The sequence below is a fragment of the Andrographis paniculata genome, unplaced genomic scaffold, assembly GCF_009805555.1.
Source record: "Andrographis paniculata isolate CXL003 unplaced genomic scaffold, ASM980555v1 Contig83END, whole genome shotgun sequence".
Lineage (NCBI taxonomy): Eukaryota > Viridiplantae > Streptophyta > Magnoliopsida > Lamiales > Acanthaceae > Andrographis > Andrographis paniculata.
Window position 1 is genome coordinate 2,915,913 of NW_026137621.1, and position 19,710 is coordinate 2,935,622.

At 27.7% G+C, this 19,710-nt stretch overlaps 1 protein-coding gene across 2 annotated transcripts; it reads left to right on the forward strand.

Moving 5' to 3' along the window:
• The first annotated feature begins 7,729 nt into the window (after positions 1–7,729).
• Positions 7,730–17,876, forward strand: LOC127241675 (phosphatidylinositol 4-phosphate 5-kinase 9). 2 transcript variants are annotated; one of them, XM_051260833.1, is made up of 10 exons: positions 7,730–7,946; positions 13,489–13,547; positions 13,718–14,980; positions 15,080–15,247; positions 15,361–15,526; positions 15,965–16,075; positions 16,163–16,350; positions 16,419–16,576; positions 16,669–16,831; positions 17,390–17,876. In XM_051260833.1, exons 3-10 carry the CDS (start codon positions 13,785–13,787, stop codon positions 17,664–17,666), a joined length of 2,427 nt encoding a protein of 808 aa, XP_051116790.1. In that variant the 5' UTR covers positions 7,730–7,946; positions 13,489–13,547; positions 13,718–13,784; the 3' UTR covers positions 17,667–17,876. The 2 variants fall into 2 exon arrangements, with proteins under 2 accessions (XP_051116790.1, XP_051116789.1); XM_051260832.1 differs by having other exon boundaries at positions 7,730–7,941.
• Positions 17,877–19,710: the final 1,834 nt, after the last annotated feature.

A 19,710-nucleotide genomic window follows, 5' to 3' on the forward strand; every position in this document is an offset into this window, starting at 1 on the left:
TTGAAAATGAAGAGGTCATAATCAAAAGTTACCATACTTTACACAATAAATCACTTTGAAAAGAATTGTACCATTACATCCCATATATTGACACACACCTATACCACTAACAATTGTATATAGAATTCTTTTTATATTGTTAAAAACATATTTTTTGTGGATGTTACGAAACTAAATGAGCACACAATGAATTACAAAAAAATTATTCCTTCCGTCCCACATAAATTGTCCACATTTTACATTTTCGATCGTCCCACATAATTTGACATTTTTATCTTTGGAAATATAATTATACATTTTAATCATATTTTAAATTTCATAATTTATAATTTTTTAATTGTGATTATATTATTTAGTTATATTAATCTTAATTTATAATTATTTTTATTATATCATAATTATTTTTTACTAATACACTTTATAATTATTTACTAATTATATTTTACCTAAATTATCATGTCTACAGTAACGTAGACAATCTTGGATGGAGAAAATATGATATTATTTGAGAAAGCACATTATTTATTTTAATAGAATATAAATACACCACAAGAACTAAGAGAACTTAACATATTTTCATAAAACACATGATATACTCGTGTAGAACATAGAATAGATAATACATGCTCTGTCGTATTCAAAAAACATGTGTTATTTACACAAAAAATAAGTTTTATTTAAACTTTTAATATTTATTTCTTAAAAAAAAAAAAAAAAAAGTACAATACTGATTTTCCTAAATCATCGTAGTAATCAAACCGAAATTTTTCTTTTTTATTATAAATAATAAAACTGATCACCAAACATTTATATCTAGAAATAAAAAAATATAATTTAAAAATCATTATTGATAATGGCTGCCCTATTGAGAAAATTAAATTATTATAGAGGAGAGGACAAGAAATCGTGCATGTAACGACTCCATTGAAATCACTTTTCAGTTAGGTCATTTCATAGAATTGGTAAAATTCCAACCCATTTAAACCAGATTATGAAAGCCAACATGTCGATTTTTAGCAGGGAAGTTTTGATGATTTATTTATTATATTTTCAAAAAAACATATTACATCTAACATATATATATATATAATATTCCCTCCGTCCCAGATACTATGTCCACGTTGCCGTTTCTGTCCGTCCCACATACCATGTCACTTTCCTTTTTTTGGAAAATGATTACACACTTTAATCTCATTTTTATTTTTTTATTTTTTTTAATTTTAATTAAACTAATTAGTTATCTTAATCTTAATTTATAATTATTTATATTATAGGATAATTATTTTTACTAATACATATTTAATTATCTAGTAATTATACCCCTTCTAAAATACCGTGTCTACGGTGTGGCAGACACGGCGTCTGGGACGGAGGGAATATTATATTCCACCACTCTTGCACCTCAAGAACATTTTTTTTTTTAGTTTAGGTTTTGATTTGAATAATAGTTAAATGTGATTTTTGTAAAAACATCATCTACTCCCCCTTCCAATTTGGGTGTGTTACTGTAGACAATTTAGGTAAAATATAATAATCACGGATTAAAATTAAAATAATTAAATAGTTTAATTAAAATTATAAAATTATAAAATATGATTAAAGTGTATAATTATATTTTCAAAAAATGAAAGAACAAATTATATGAGACGGACGAAAATAAAAAATATGAATAAATCATGTGGGACGGATGAAATATATTTTATAAGGAATCCCAATAGTCATATAATAAAATAAAATAAAACAAAATTCTATATAAAATAGTAATAATAACAACGAACAAGCCCCTTATTATATTTGTTTTTTTTATTATTCCATCTTTTGTGTTTTCTTGTATTTTTATTTTCATTGTCTCAATTTATCACGAAAATATCATACTTAATGTTTATTTTGTTATATAAAATATTACATCAAATTATTATTTCTACTCAAACATTTTGAAAACATAAATACGAAGATGCAAATACAACGCATCCTTAGTTTCATCCAAAAAAATTACTAAGATACTCATTTTTTATATAAAAAATATAGAGAATTTGTCTAGTAAAGATGATCCGGTAGTGTAGGAATTGAACGTGTGACCGTAAATTTACCTTAGCGATTGCGGATTCTCATGTCATAAAATATAGAGACTCTAAATCATCAAAAAATAAAATAAAAATAAAATCATAAAGGAATACACCATTTAATTATTCTCTTATAAAGTTAAGGCAAATTTATGAACTTTGGCGCATATATATTTATTTATTTATTTATTAATATATGTTCGGGTGTGATTTGTTATAGAATTTGATTTTCGATTTTACTATTGTAATTTTTTTTTTCTTTAAAAATATCAAATCAAAATACTTATTTTTTTTTATTTATTATACTACACTGAAATTAAATTTTATATTCAAAATATTATATCAAAATATAGTTATATCGCATCAAACAACTATTTTAATTAAAAAATTTACTATTCAAAATCAAAACCCAAAATCAAAATCTTACAAGTAATTAAACACACAATAATAATAATAATAATAATAATAATAATAATAATAATAATAAGATGGTGATGATGATAATGAAATCACAATAGCTAATGGGTTCAAATCCGGCGCCTCAGGTCACCTGCCACATATGGTTTGTCTAGTGTGATTTGTCTGTCGGGCCTAGTTTGCAGGGTGTTAGATTCAATTGGAGGTTTACCAAATGCGCACTTTCGGGTAGCGACTGCAGATTTCCATGTTATAAAAATAATAATAATAATAATAATAATATAAGATGGTGATTATAATGATGATCAAATCACAATTTGGTCATTAAAAATAAAAACAGATATGAGTGGTTTGAAGTAAATTTGAAAACTAAGTATTGGTTTGAGTTTTGATTTATATAATATTTTTATTGAAGATATATAAATATATTTTTATTGAAAACCGTGCGAGGTGAATAATATTAATTTCAGTTGGAAATTATAATCAAACACACTTAGTATTTATAACTTTAAAGTATTTTTATTGTGAGATGCATAAAATTAAAAAAAATATTATAGAGATTGATATTTTATACTCCCTCCGTCTCAATTCAATAGTCTTGTTTACCACTTTTGTCCATCACAAAACAATAGTCTCATTTCTATAAATTACTATATCACTATAAAATTATTCCTACTTTTTCATTATTATCACACAATTGCCACTACATTTTACACTAATATACTCACAAGGGCAAAAAAGTCATTTATCTTATATTTTACCTACTATCAATATAATATCAATATTTCTTGAAACTCGTGTCCAACAATATGACTATATTTTTGGGCACGGAGGGAGTATATTTTTATTATTTATATTTACAAATTATATTATTTAAGTAATACTTTTGAAAAATTATGTATAAGAAAATACTAAATGAACACACTCTTAATAATTATTCGATCTCTTTTAATGGTTATGAAAATGTTATTAGTGGTTTAGATCTAATGGGAGGATGACTACCACAAAGTATGGGTGAAAATTTCATTACTATACTAGTGTAATATTTATATTTGATTTATGGTTAATTAGATTTAACATTAAAAATATTATTCCCTCCGTTCCATTGAAATGTTACCATTTTCCATTTTCGTCCGTCCCAAAACAAGGTTACCATTTCCTAATTTAGTAATTGTACTACCTATTTCACATAATAAATATTCTTTCAACTTATAATATATTACACAAATATCATTACTTTTATATTATACCATACTAATAAGGGTATTTTTGTCTTTTTTATTACAATCCAATATAATATTAATATTAATATTAAAAAATTTACGTGCAAAAAGCAAATGCCAACGTTCTTGCGGGACGGAGGGAGTATTATATTTGTGCGATATTTTATACAAATATTATTATATTTATATTATAAAATACTAATAATTTTTTTTTATTTCTTTTAATTTGTATTCCGTATGAATATAATATTAATATTTAAAGTTCATCGTCCAAAAAATAAATAGATACCTTATTAAAGGACGGAAGAAGTATATATAAAAAAATATGTATACACATTAACACAATATGTAATATATACAATTTATTCACTGAAAATTTCAATATAAAATATTATTTTTTATATTACGAACAGAATTTTCTATATCTAATATAAAAATTAAATTAATCCAAAATAGTAAATAACATATCTAATATAATTTAAATAAACATAATATTATAAATAAAAATAATTTTTAATATTAAAAATCAATATTGAATGCAATCATTTTTATTACTCCCTTCGTCACATTTACCATGTCCATTTTTAAATTTTTGTCTATTCCACTTATTCAACTATTTTTTTTTTAGAAAAAAATTATACACTTCAATCTCATTTTAAATTGTTTAATTTATAATTTTTTTATTTTAATTAGACTAATTAATTATTTTAATTTTAATATAAAATTATTTTTATAATACGAATATTATTTTAGCTAATATATTTTTATTATTTATTAATTATATCGCCTCTAAAATCCCCGTGCCTACACTTAAGACACGGTGGCCGAGACGAAAAGAGTATTATATAACAAGCATTGTTAGGTAATTAATAAAATTATATTTATATCCATACCAAATTACTTTTCTGTTATTTAAATATTCCCTCCCTGTTGGAAAAGTGACATTTTACACGTAGATTTTTTAATTTAGTATTATATTGCATTGTAGTAAAAAAGATAAAAATATAATACCCCTATTAGTATAATGTAATATAAAAGTAATGACATTTGTGTAATATAATGTAAGTTGAAAGAGTATTTATTATGTTAGGTAGGTAGTACAATTACTAAAATAGAAAATAGTAACCTCATTTTAAAACGGACGAAAATATAAAATAGTAACCTTTGAATGAGACGGAGGGAATGTAAGACTTTTTATTGTTATTATAAAAAATCTTCTTATTTTTTTTTATATAAAAAAATATATCATTTATTTAATTATTTTTTAATAATAGACAAAAACAAAACAATAATTATTACACATATTTGTTGAAATTCGTATTTAAATATTTGAGGGAGAAAGTGTAATATAACAAACAATGGAAAAAAAATTAATATTTTCTCCGTCATATAAAAACATGGTCTTTTTTTTTTTTTAGACGACTTGGGAATTCGCAGCTGCTACCCAAAAATGCGCATTGGGGAAACCTTCGGCTGAACCTAATACCCTGCAAATCAGATCCGACGGAAAAGTCACACTAAGCGAACCATGTGTGGCAGGTGACCTGAGGTGTTGAGGGTTTGAATCCATGACTTCAGGGTCCCAAATCCAACCCCTGCACCACCAGACCATCCCTTACGGAAGACAGAGTCTTTTTGTTTGGATAGGGATGTGTATTTTTGTTTTTATTTATTTATTTTTCTGTTATATAGTAAAATAATTGAAAAAAAATGATTTAAAAACTAGTATGACTTTTGTTTAAAAAACAAATTTATTTTTTCATGAAAGACAATAATAATAATAATAATATTTTTTTTTATGATACAAGGAGTAAAGTTTTCTAGTCAATTATCCTACAAGACTACTTCTAATTAAGTCATTTACCCATTAAGTCCAATAAACCCCAAATAACCAATGAATTTAGTTTTTATATTAAATTTCGTTTATTAATTTAAATCGAATATTCACCAATTTTTTTTTTTTTTTTTATTTTTAAAAGAAAAAGAAAATATTGCCAATACCTACGCCCCCAATTTGTAACCACCAAACACCCTCTTGTTTTTGCATGGCTAATTACGTAATTTGCTCAATTTAATGAATTATTATTATTATTATTATTATTATTATTATTGAGGATGTCATTCTCGTTCAAAGCCGACCAAAATCGCGTCAATATCCAACGTTTATTTTAATTTTATATTTCAAGTGGTAACGGCAAGTTTTGTCCGCAATAGGGTTTAAATAAATATGATCACAGTTAAAAATAAATTAATACTATTAAAATAAACACTAATTTTTTTTTTTAAAAAAAAATTATATTTCCTCCGTTTTAAATCAAATGATAAAGTAAAAAAGTTTAGTTAGTTAATAATATTAAATTATAATACTCCTTTCGTCCATAAATTAATATTCGACTTTTCTATTTGGGACGTCCAACAACTATTGTCTTATTTCTTTTTTTTAAATACAAATTTTATGTTTTTACTCTTCATTCATTTATTACTTTTAATCTCTACTGTACAATTAAAGACAAATTTGTCAATTCATAACAAAAAGACAACTACCTAAAAAACCGTGCAAATATACTTTAGAACAATATAAATTGGACTGATGAAGTATTATTTTATTAATATTTTTATATGAATAATATATATGATTAAAATAAATTTAAAATATATGTATAAATATTTTAAATATTATGTCTCAATAAAGTATACACAATAAAATTTTAAATTATACAAATAAATGAAAATATATATTTATTAATTTATAATTAAGATAAAATTAATTTTATAAAAAAAGTAGAAGTTTTAAATGTAAATAAAAATATTTGTTTATTGAGAAAAGAGGTAGAAATAGAGGGATTTTGAGTTGGTCCTAAGTAATATATTATGTTATACTATTTAAGAGTATCATTTATTTTTACGGGTTCATATTTAAATATTAATTATTATATCAAAATGTAGTACAAATTAAGAAAAATTGCAAAAATATTTTTTTTAATGTCTTATGATACTAATAGAAAGACATTTATATATATATATATAAAAAAAAGGCTAAATTACACAAAATCTACCTGTGGTTTCATGAAATTGCGCAAAATCCCCTATACTTCTAAAACTACGCCAAACTCCCTCGTGGTTTTATAAACTCTGCGTCTAACCCTCTCGGAGGTCCTTATTTAACAGTATTTGACCTAAATGCGCAGAAATTACAAATAAATTTTAAAATCTCAATTTCTAAACCGTTAAAATTATAAATATGTTCATTTTTCTTATATTTAGTCTCAAAAAAATAATAAATATACTAAAAAATAATTATTTTTATCAGGTTTTAAGAGTTTATTTTTACTGTTTTTTGAGGCTAAATATAAGAAAAATATATATTTTTAATTTTAGAGGTTTAAAAATTAAGATTCTAAAATTTATTCACAGTTTGGGTGTATTTAGGTCAAATACTGTTAAATAAGGACCGCCGAGGGATTAAACGCAGAGTTTATGAAACCATAAGGGAGTTTGACGCAATTTTAAAAGTACGGGGAATTTGGCACAATTTCGTGAAACCACAAGTGAATTTTGTGCAATTTAATCTAAAAAATATCATAGCAATATAAATAAAAAAATTGTTTATTGATAAGAAAATTAGAAATAGAGGGATTTTGAGTTGGTCCTATTTGATATATTATGCTATACTATCTAAAAGTATAATTTACTTTTTACGTGTTGATATTTAAATATTAATTATTATATCAAAATATAGTACAAATTAAAAAAAATTATAAAAATATTTTTTTTGTGTCTTATAATACTAATAAAAAGATATTTATAAAAAAATTATAGCAATATAAAAATATTTTTAATATTAAATACAATATTAAAAAAAAAAAAAAAAAAGGAGAGAAAATTGAAATTGAACGGAAGAGCATTTCAAATATATAATTCAAAACAATATAAAATATCCAAAAACAAGTTAAATACAAACAAACGCACCTTGATATTTATATTATAAAATTAGGTCTCAGAAGATATTATATATATATATATATATTACCTAAACTGATGATGATAGGGCTAAGGGTACTGCGATATTGGTTGCTGTAGGACGAGGCGGACGACCAAATTTGTGGTCGAATCGGGAGCGGGCGGCGGCGGATTACGCAATTATTGCGCGAATCGGGAGCCGGTGGAGGTGGATTGCGCAATTTTTGACCGAATCGAGCTCGGTGAGGACTACAACAAAGGACGAACTTGCTTTGCTGGTGAGGTTTGTTTGTATGTGTGTGGATTTTCTGATTTCTCGTATCGTTTCGTTGATTTGATTTTTGGTTTCCTATTTATGACGAAATCTACTGTCTACGGTTGTTTGCTTCGATCTGCTGCGAGTGATTTGGAGATTTGGGGATGCTGTTGGTTTGAATTTGATTTTGATTTTGTTTTTGAGTTTTGCGGCTGTGTTGGTTGAATGATTTGGATTGAGTTTTGGATCTGTGTTGTTTTTGGTGAATAATGTCTGAATCGGTGAGGTTCTGGTTTTTGTTTCGCCATTTTTGATAGGTTTTTGTGTGTTTTGTTTGAGTTCTATGATCATTTCTTTGCCTCTTTTTGAGTGTTGAAAACTTGAAATGGAATTGGCACTGTGCTTTGGCTTTTTTTGCGTTCTTCAAACAGTCTGCCAAAAAATGAGTTTATGATTTTTTTTTTTTTTAATTTTTTTTATTTTTTGCCATGAGAAGCTGGATCCATTGAGCAAATATAGATTCGATCAAAAATTGTTTTTCCTGAGTAATATGCTTTTTAATTCATGATAATGTATTTAAATTAATTGAATTTAGGAAATTAATTATAGTATACTTTTTATTATTTTTTTATGCACAGTATTATTGGATTTTTAAAATTAAAATTAATATATATAATTAAAAAGATTAAAATATATATATCTAAATAGTCTAAACGTTATATTTTTATTAAATATATATAATAATGGAGAATATAACTTTTTATAATATAAATAAATACAATATATATATTTATTTATTAGAGCAAAAATTATTTTTTGATTCCATTAAATTTTTATTTTTGTTTTTTATATCAACACCATTCTACTGCATGACCAGGAATTAAAAAATAATAATAATAATAATTTACAATAAAAAAATCCTTTTATCTTTTATTTTTATTCAATAATAACATATTGATATTATAAATAAACTTTTAGTTTGAAGTATTTTTTTTTTTAAATAATGTAAAATTATGTGATAATATAAAAATGAGTATTTTAATTCAAAATATTTTTTTACTGTTTTTGTCAATCCTAATTAAAAATAATATTTTTTATATAAAAATAATCAAATATTAATACAAATATATTTTTAATTTTTATTTAAATTAAAAATATATTGTTAGACATAAAATTATTTTTTACATAAGAATAAAAATATTAAAATTTTTACACACTTTTACTAACTAATAAAAATATTCCTATTAGTATGGTGTAATATAAAAGTAACGACATTTGTGTAATATATTGTAAGTTGAAAGGGTATTATGTTAAGCTAGTTTTGGGACGGACAAAAATGAAAAATGGTAACCTTTCAATGGTACGAAGGGAGTATTATTTTTTAATTTAATACAAAAATCTAAAATGTCTTTTTCAAATGGAACAAAGGAAGTTTCGTCCTAGCAAAATAATGCATAAATGCATATGAATTATTTTATTATTAAAAATGATAAGTTTAAACTACGAAGCTTTTTATATTTTTGTCAACATTTTTTATATAAATATTTAATATATTCTGATTTTTTTACCTTTTAAAATTGATAATTTTTTATTTTTTATTTTTTATTTTTATTAAAATAATATACCTTATACTATATGAGTTAATCGTATTAAATTAAAGAGTATCCAATTCCAAAGTCAACACGGTGATTTAATATACCTTATACCTTAGGGTGTGTTTGTTTTGAATTTGAATTTTGAGTTGAGATTTGAATAGTAAAAATTTTGAATTGAAATACTTGTATGATGTGATATAAATAGACGTTGACATGATGTTTTGAATGTAAAATTGATTTTTTTAGTATAATATAAAAAATGAAAAATAAGTGTTTGATTTGATATTTTCTAAGAGGAAAAAATGGAATGAGTAATGCATTTAAAATCCAATCCCCCAAACAAACACAAAAAGTGCTATTTGCATGTTTGTTTGATGTCTCCAACTTTCTATGTCTCTTCTACTATTTTGTTAATTTTTTTATTTTATTTTTATTGTATTTAGTTTTATTTTGATATAAATAATTTTATAAAAAACAATATTTTTTCCATCTATTATAATTATGTTATTTATTTAATTTTTTTTTTGTTTTTTTGTTTTTTTTTGGTAATAGTGGATGGACGAGAAAGTATATCTTTATAAAAATTCATTGAAGGAGGGTTTCTTTTTAATGAAGTTAATAAAAATTTGCATTATTATATTCATATCTCTTACAAAACTTATTTGCTATTATTTCATTTTTAAGTATGTTTTCAAAATATTTACAAGTTTTTTTTTTTTTTTTTTTTTCCTAAATATACTTTGAGTGTGTTCACAATGTATTTTATCCTATCAAATTCTCTTTATTTTTATTATTATTAAAGAATTTTTTTGAAAAAGTATCAAATTAAATATTTATTTTTTATTTTTATATTATATTGAAAATTAATTTTACATTTAATATACCACATCAATATCTATTTATATTATATCATATAACTATTGCAATTTAAAATTTTTAATATTCAAATTTCGACCAAAATTCAAACTTTCAAACAAACACACCCTGTGTTCTTTGGTGAATTGTGTCATTAACATAAACAATACTCTCTCAGTCCCAAACAAGGTGCAACTATTTTTGACACGGGTTTTTAGGTGGGTAGTATTAAGTAGGATAATTTAGAAATAGGTGATGTGATAGAGAGAGAAATATATATTTTATTTTTTTATCTGGATGATGTGAGAGAATAAAGTGTGGGATAGAGATTAAGTATAATTAATTATTTCCTATTTTAGAAATATTGCAGTGTGTTTGGATATACCAAAAAGGAAATATTGCAGAATGTTTGGGACGAAGGGAGTAATATTTTGTATTAAATTGCTAATTTTCTTTGTAAATTGATAAAATGTGCTCTCTCTGCCCAAAAAAGATATCTTATTTGAGAGTAGACACAATATTAAAAAAGTACTAATATTAAATTGAAAGATGATATAAAGTCAAATGTAAATAATCAAATTTCTCTCGATCTATGAAGGGTTAAAAAATAGATTAAAGTGATAACAATTAGTAGTTTTGCTGTATTTTGGAAACCGCAGTTACTAAATAAGAAAACATAGAAAATAAAAAAAAATGAGACAATTATTTTCAGACGAAGTTAATATATGTTATATTCCCTTCGTCTGGCTCTAAGGGTCTTATTTATTTTTTACGTATTAATATTTAAATATTAATTATTATATTAAAATGTAGTACAAATTAATAAAAAAAATTACAAAGTTATTTCTATTAATATTTTATAATATTAATATAATGACATTTATATAAAAAAAAATTATATAAATATAAAGATATTTTTAATATTAAGAAAAAGTCGCATAAAAATTAAATATGACCCTACTACAATGTCGTATGTTTTGTTGTCTTACAGTTGTTCATAGAATTTAGAAAGTTATGTGGGGCCTGTTTGTTAGTGTTGGTGAACCACGAAACACACATGCATACAGTACTTCCATGTCTTGTTTTTCAGTCTGTCCGAACCAAACACTGTTCCTCCTCAAAACAAAAGACATTTTTTTTTTCTTTTAATTTGTTTTATTTTATTTGATATCTTTTTATATTTAATAAAATTTATTAATTCAAAATATAAATTTATTTAATTAATTTTATACAATATAAAATTATATATAGAGTTGTTTGTTTGGGGGATTTTTTTTCCAATTTTTACTATTTACTATTAAATTTTTTTTTTTCAAAAAAATCAAATCAAACACTTATTTTTCATTTTTCTTTTTATATTATACTAAAATTTAATTTTATATTCAAAATATCACGTCAATATCTATTTATATCACATCGTATAATTATTTCAATTTAAATTTTTTACTGATTTCAACTCAAAATTTAAACTCCAGTCAACACACCCATAATATTAGAGCAACTTATAACTTTTATATTTAAAATTTATTTTCTTTTTAGAAAATTAATCATATCTGTTATAAATAAATATATATCTTATTTATTTATAATATAAAATTTTATTTTTCATAACATGATATTCATATCAAATTTTACTTTCATCCACTTAATAAATTTATATTTATCTTTTGCGCAATATTTTTTTATTTGTGTAATTTTTTTTTGTATAAACGTCATTCTTTCACTAATAAAAGTATTTTTGCTATTTTTTTTTAATTTGTATTACATTTTGATATAATAATTAATATTTAAAGCACAACATACAAAAAATAAATGTAAACTTTCAAAATGGACGAAGAAAATATATTTTACTAAGATATAATTTTTAAAATATTTAATATTTTCTCCATCTATAGTCCTATTTGCGTTGGACATTGATAGTGAGTAAAAAAATATAAGTAAAAGACTTTTGTGCCCTTTAGGAGTGTATTAGTATAAAAAATAATGATGTTTGTGATTACAATAATAATTAAAAAAAGTATGAATAATTTTATGGTGATATGAGTATTCAGACTATTGTTTGGAACAAATAAAAATAATAAATAAGATTATTGTACTGAGACAAGGTGAATACAAATTTAAATTTTTATTTGAATCATATCAAAATAATAAAATAATACTATCATAATTTATTATTATCAATTAATTAAATTTTATTATTTTAAATATGAAATGACAAATAAAATGGTAATTTGTTGATGGAGAGAATATTAACTTCAATTTTAAATGTTCGACTGTGACTTGTTTTGTCAAATTTAATTTGCAAGTTATTAAATTTTGTGGAGGGTCTATGCATAGTGCATCCGAAAAATAGTGGCCGCGATTCGAACGCTTATAAAATAATACTCCTCTCGTCCCATATAATTTGTCTCTATTTTCTATTTTCGTCTCTCCCACATAATTTGTCATTTTCTTTTTCGAAAATATGACTGTACACTTTAATCACAATTTAAATTTTAAATTTCATAATTTTTTTTAATTTTAATTAAATTATTTAGTTATCTTAATTTTAATCTATAATTATTTTACTATACAATAAATATTTTTATTAATATATTTCTTAATTATTTACTAATCATACTTTATTTAAATTCTCGTGGCTACAGGAATAAACTCATATTATATGGGACGGAGGAAGTAGTAGTAGTAATAATAATAATAATAATAATAATAATAATAATAATAATAATAATAAAGAAATATTCCCTCTATCCTGTAACAAGATATTCATTTACTTTTTGCGTGTTGATCTTTAAATATTAATTATTATATCAAATCGTATTACAAATAAAGAGAAAATAACAAAAATATTTCTATTAGTGTCTTATAATATAAATATAAAGATATTTTCAATGTTAATATAATTACGCAAAAGATATTTGAATACTTTGTTAGGAGACGGAGGAAGTAAATAAGATGGCAAATTTGCCCATCTCAGTCATTAAAATTTCTTCATTTTACTTGGCTGGTTGTAGACAAAAGGTCAATGCATCGAATGGGTAAAAGGGTACAGATAAACTACCATTATTTTCGTGATAGATAAACTAACATTTCTTTGTCCCCTTTGAATTTTTTTGCAGCAAACCAATAAGGAAGTGAAGAAATTCGAGCCGACACGACCAAGTGAAGAAATCGAAACGTAAGGTTCCTTTGAATCTTCACTTTTTTCAAAAAAAAAAAAAAAAATCGTCTTCTTGTTTGTCCCTCGATCTCGTTCTGATAACTGGAATTCCATAGATTCTGTTTCTGCAAGAAATCAATCGAACATCAAATCCAATCTGTGTGTTAACAATCAAGTTCTTTCTGAAGGTGAAAAATCCAAGCAGTTATCGTCTCCATTTGGTTCGAAACTGAAAGCTCTTTCACCACATTATGCATGTCTGGCCCGGCGGCCATTGCTAGTAAGATCCAGAGGGCGCTCTCTTTATCCGACAGGGCGAAATCCGTCGACGTCGCGGCGCCGAATGATCGAGCCGAATCGAACGGGGACGCCGCGGAGGCCGTCGCATTTCGATCGGAGGAAGTTTTGCTGCCGAACGGCGAATCCTACAATGGATCGATGCTCGGGAACGTACCCGAGGGGTCGGGCGACTACGCGTGGCCCGACGGGTGCAAGTACGTGGGCGAGTGGCGACGCGGGATGCGGCACGGATACGGGAAGCTCGAATGGCCGTCGGGCGCGTCATATGAGGGCGAGTTTTCCGGCGGGTATATGCATGGGACGGGGACGTATACACGGCCGGATAATACGATATATAAAGGTCGTTGGCGATTGAGTTTGAAGCACGGTTTAGGGTACCAAGTTTATCCAAACGGCGATTCGTTCGAAGGGTCATGGATACAAGGGAGCCCCGAAGGGCCCGGGAAATATACGTGGTCGAACGGGAACGTCTACTTGGGGAATATGAAGAACGGCGCGATGTCGGGGAAGGGGACGCTGACTTGGATTAGCGGCGACTCGTACGAGGGGAATTGGTCGAACGGTATGATGCACGGGTTTGGAGTTTATACGTGGAGCGACGGGGGCTGCTACGTCGGGACGTGGACGTGCGGCGTCAAGGACGGGAAAGGGACGTTTTATCCGAAGGGGAGTAAGGTTCCGGCCGGGCATCAATTGTACCTTAACGCGCTTCGGAAACAAGGGCTACTTCCTGATCTTCGGAAACAGAGTCAAGTCTCGCATATCGATCACGCGACGTCGATGGACATCGGCGCCGTGAAGGTCGGTCCGAACGAGTCGGATAAGGTATCGAACGTTTCGTTGGAAAGACGGTGGAGCCTCGAGATATCGATCGAGAAAGTCATCGGGCATGTTAGGTCGTCGAGCGTTTCCGAAGCTACTTTTGAGTCGCGCGACAACGAGGAAGACGTGAACACACCGATCTTGGAACGGGAATACATGCAAGGCGTGCTCATTAGCGAGCTTGTGTTGAGCGACCGGTTCTCACCGTCGTCTAGAAGGTCGAAGAAGAGGCAGAAGCGACTCGCGAGGGAGATCAAGAAGCCCGGCGAGCAGATTATAAAAGGTCACCGGAGTTACGATTTGATGCTGAGTTTGCAGCTCGGAATCAGGCATGGATGATGTTTCAATTATGCGGATTACTCTCTCGTTTTTTCGCTACGATTATCTTGATGTAGATCGATATCGACGTTTTATCCAAATGTGATCAGGTACACCGTGGGGAAGATTACTCCGATACAGCGACGAGAAGTGAGAGCGACGGATTTTGGCCCCCGCGCGAGCTTTTGGATGAGCTTTCCGAAGGAGGGGTCGCAGTTGACGCCGCCCCATCAGTCGGAGGATTTCAAGTGGAAAGATTATTGCCCGATGGTCTTTAGGTTCGTCGCCTTCGATTCTTGATGTGTCGATAGATTTTATCCGTTTGAAATGTTACACGGGATGGATCTCGATCTTGCTCGATTTTGTATCTTGTGTTTGATTTTCGATATAGGAATTTGAGGGAGATGTTCAAGATCGACGCTGCCGACTACATGATGTCGATATGTGGAAACGATACTCTTAGAGAGCTTTCGTCGCCGGGGAAGAGTGGCAGCGTCTTCTTCTTGTCGCAAGATGACCGTTTTATGATCAAGACACTTCGAAAATCGGAAGTCAAGGTTCGTTCGCCTTTTCTTGTCATAAAATCTGTTATGTCGACTTGGCGATAGTTACTGTGCTGAATTTTTATAACAACAAATAGCTCACAATTTTTTATAAAATTATATGTTGTCTGTCTATTTATGATGTATTGATTGGAGAAATCGCGGTTGTGCTAATTTGGCTCAATCAGCACTGTAACCTCTCCCTACCGACTCATATGCATTGTCTTACTACCTATGTCCAGCTTAAGGCTCTTATTTACTTTTTGTTTGTTCATATTTGAATATTAATTATTATATAAAAAAGTAGTACACATTAAGAAAAAATTGCAAAAATAAATTGTAAAAATACGTTCAAATGTGATATTTAGAGGCGGACAGAAACAATATTAATAATGTTGACGTACTAAGATTTAGCTTTTGACGATTTTGTTAATCTATTTTAATCGAATGTAGGTTTTGCTGCGGATGCTCCCAAACTATCATCGTCACGTGCGCAGATATGACAATACTCTTATAACTAAATTTTTCGGTCTTCACCGAATCAAGCCTTCGAGCGGCCAAAAGGTAAAATGCACATGTTAACTCGATTTTTCACTTGACAAGCTGTTTTCTTCTGCGACGAACATTGAAACATCCCTCGCTTCTTTTCAGTTCCGATTTGTAGTAATGGGGAATATGTTCTGCACAGAATTGAGAATCCACCGGAGGTTCGATCTAAAGGGCTCGTCGTTGGGAAGGTCTGCGGACAAGGTTGAGATCGACGAGAACACAATTCTCAAAGATCTCGACTTGAACTACTGTTTTTACTTGGAGCCATCTTGGCGCGACGCCTTATTAGAGTAAGTGTGGATTATTTCGTCGACAAATATTTCGTCCCTGACGAAAAACTTAACGCCCGAACACGCAGGCAGATTGAAATCGACAGCAAATTCTTGGAGTCGGAGAACATTATGGACTACAGTCTCTTGTTAGGAGTTCATTACCGCGCGCCTCAACACCTTCGATCTTTAATGTCGTACAGCCAGCGAATGTCGGTGGAAGGACTCGGGATCGTCGCTGAAGACGGTGAGTTTGTTCTCCTTCTTCTGTCGAAATCCATCTACGATAATATGTTGACGATGTAATAACAATGGCTGATCTTTGAAATTTTTTAAAAGAGTCGATGGAGGACGAGATAGCTCCACAAGGCCTCGTTTTGGCGCCACGAGGCTCCGACGACAACAGTCTCGTCGTTGGCCCGCATATTCGAGGCAGCCGGCTACGAGCATCGTCTTCGACTGGCGACGAGGAAGTCGACCTTCTCCTCCCCGGCACGGCAAGGTAATGAAAAACGACCACGAAACAATGTTTGTGGATTTGGATTTTTGAATAGTAAAAATTTGAATTTGAATAGTTATTTGATGTGATATAAATAGAGGTTGATGCGATGTTTTAAAGATTGTAGTATAATACTCCTTCCGTCCCTTAAGTATATATCTGTTTACTTTTGCATGAAGTTTAAGGTATATTAGTATTATATTGATATGTAGTACAAATAAAATAGAAATGACTAAAATAACCTTATTAGTATTGTGTGATATAAAGATAATGATATTTGTGTAATATATTATAAGTTGTAAAGGTATTTGTAATGTTAGGTAGATAGTACAGTTACTAAAAAGGAAATTGATACTTTGTCATTGGACGGACCAAAATAGAAAAATGATAGTTTGTTAAGGGACGGAAGAAGTATAAAAAAGAAAACTAATTGTTTGATCTGATATTTTTGAAGAGAAAAAAAGAATCTGAATACTAAAAGTATGTATAAAAAAATCCACAAAAGAATACAACCGTAATTTTTTTCCGTCGTTTTCGTTAACGTTTAGTTTTGTTCGACAGGCTACAAATCCAATTGGGAGTGAACATGCCGGCGAGAGCGGAGCATATTCCGGGAGACGATGGGACACAGATGTTTCACGAGGTGTACGATGTTGTCTTGTACTTGGGCATCATCGACATCCTGCAAGAGTACAACATGAGTAAGAAGATCGAGCACACGGTGAAATCGATGCAATTCGACTCGGTCTCGATCTCGGCTGTCGACCCGATGTTCTACTCGGAGAGGTTCTTGGACTTCATCCAAAAGGTTTTCCCGCCAAATGCTGTGGCGGGTTAGACGACATGTCTTGAACATGGTTGGATCGATCGATAATCTTCGGGTTTTCGAGCATCTATTTATGGATCAATTCCTCGTATGTATTGTAAGATTTTAAGGTTAAAGAATGTCGTCGTCAATGAATTAAATTCTGTAATTTTTACCCTTTGCTTCGACTATATATGCGACTTTGCTTCATTCAATATATATAAGGCTTTGACTTTCTCTACATCTCTATTTTCATGTCTTTTTTTTTTTTGAATTATTATAATAATAATAATAATTATTATTATTATTACTAAGATTAATCTAGGTGCATTCGATGGAGGTATATATTAGTTATAATTACTGTAGTGATTTTCATATATAATTATATATGCTAAAGTTTTACCACCGTTTCTATTCGAATGCGTCTTGGTTAAAGTTTTGGCCGAATTTAATAACTTTCAAATGAGACTCTATAAATCAAGTCACATAAGACGTAATAAACAAAACCTGAAGGAATCGAAAATTTGAATCCATGCCCGAGACTATCATAGAATAAATATAGGCAAAATAATACTTATCCGTTCAATCCCAAAATATATATCATGTCACTTTTATTTCTATAACTTTAATATAAATTACAAAAGAATTATTTATCCGTTCAATCTTAAAATATATATTTTATCATTTTTATTTTTATAACTTTTATATAAATTACAAAATATAGTATATATAATGTACAAACATAGATTTGTTAAATTATTTTTAGATATTTTACTTATCAAGAAAATACTATTATTTTTAATATCCCAAAAAAACCAAATATATATGTTCCATTGGATTTGGACCGAGTAAGTACTTGTTTGTTCGGTTCGGCCAATAAACAAGGACTTCATCTCGATCCCAGTTCAAGACATTTCAATAGGGTGTGTTTGTTTGGGGTTTGAATTTTGAGTCAAGATCTGAATAGTAAAAATTTTGAATTTGAATAGTCGTATGATGTGATATAAATAGATGTTGATGTGATATTTTGAATGTAAAATTGATTTTTAATATAATATAAAAAATAAAAAATAGGTATTATTCTATTTGATGTTTTTGTGTGAAAAAAAATAGAATGAATAGTGTATTTAAAATTCAATCCCCCAAACAAATACACCCTAAATATCAAGCAAGTTACATTCTAACAAAAGCACGATTAAAAAAAAAAAAAAAAAAAGCACGACCACAAGACCTCGACCTCTATTGACTAATTTTTATTTTGGATGTCTTAACTTTGTGGCTATTGTCATTCTTCTCCCCCTGTATATATATATATATATATATATTTAATGACGTGAAAATTCATATATATAATTTTAATAACGTGAAATTCGCAATCGCTGCTTAAAAATGTACGCTGAGTAAATTTTCGGTCGAACTTAAAATCACGTAAAACTATGATACGATAACAATTGAATGCACCAAGATGCTTCTAGAATTTTAAGTTGTAAATTGGAACTTCAAAATCCCTCCAGCATTAATTACCCGGAGGAAAACTGATTTTTCCACATCCACATCTTTTGTTCTTCAATAGTAGCTTTTATATACTCCTTTTTGCCCCACCTTTTATATCTAAATAATTTAACTAAAATTAAAATAAATTAATAATTATACAATTTAAAATATAATTAAAATAGATAATTATTTTTTTGTAAGAAATGAAAAGACAAATAAGATAGAATTGAAAAAAATAAAAATAATGGACAAATAAGGTGAGACGGATAAAATAATATTTTGTAAGAAAATAATAGTATTCTTTTAGTCCAAACTACTGTATCCAAGTTACTATAGACATGACATTTTATAAAAAATATAATTGGTAAATAATTAAGAATATATGAATAAAATTAATTATTGTATAATAATATAATATATATTAAAATTAAAATAATTAATTAGTTTAATTAAAATAAAAAAATTATAAAATAAGATTTTTAAAATGAGATAAAAATATATAGCCTATATAAAAAATAATATAAAATATGAGATATGCAGAAATGTCATTGTGAACTGAGACCTAAGAAGTATATTTTTATAT

Excerpts from the sequence above, each read along its gene's own strand:
- LOC127241675 (XM_051260833.1), top strand. The coding sequence starts at position 13,785 with ATGTCTGGCCCGGCGGCCATTGCTAGTAAGATCCAGAGGGCGCTCTCT. Across the intron at positions 15,527-15,964 it reads TTCGAAAATCGGAAGTCAAG|GTTTTGCTGCGGATGCTCCC; the intron begins GTTCGTTCGCCT and ends AATCGAATGTAG. Across the intron at positions 16,832-17,389 it reads CTCCTCCCCGGCACGGCAAG|GCTACAAATCCAATTGGGAG; the intron begins GTAATGAAAAAC and ends TTTGTTCGACAG.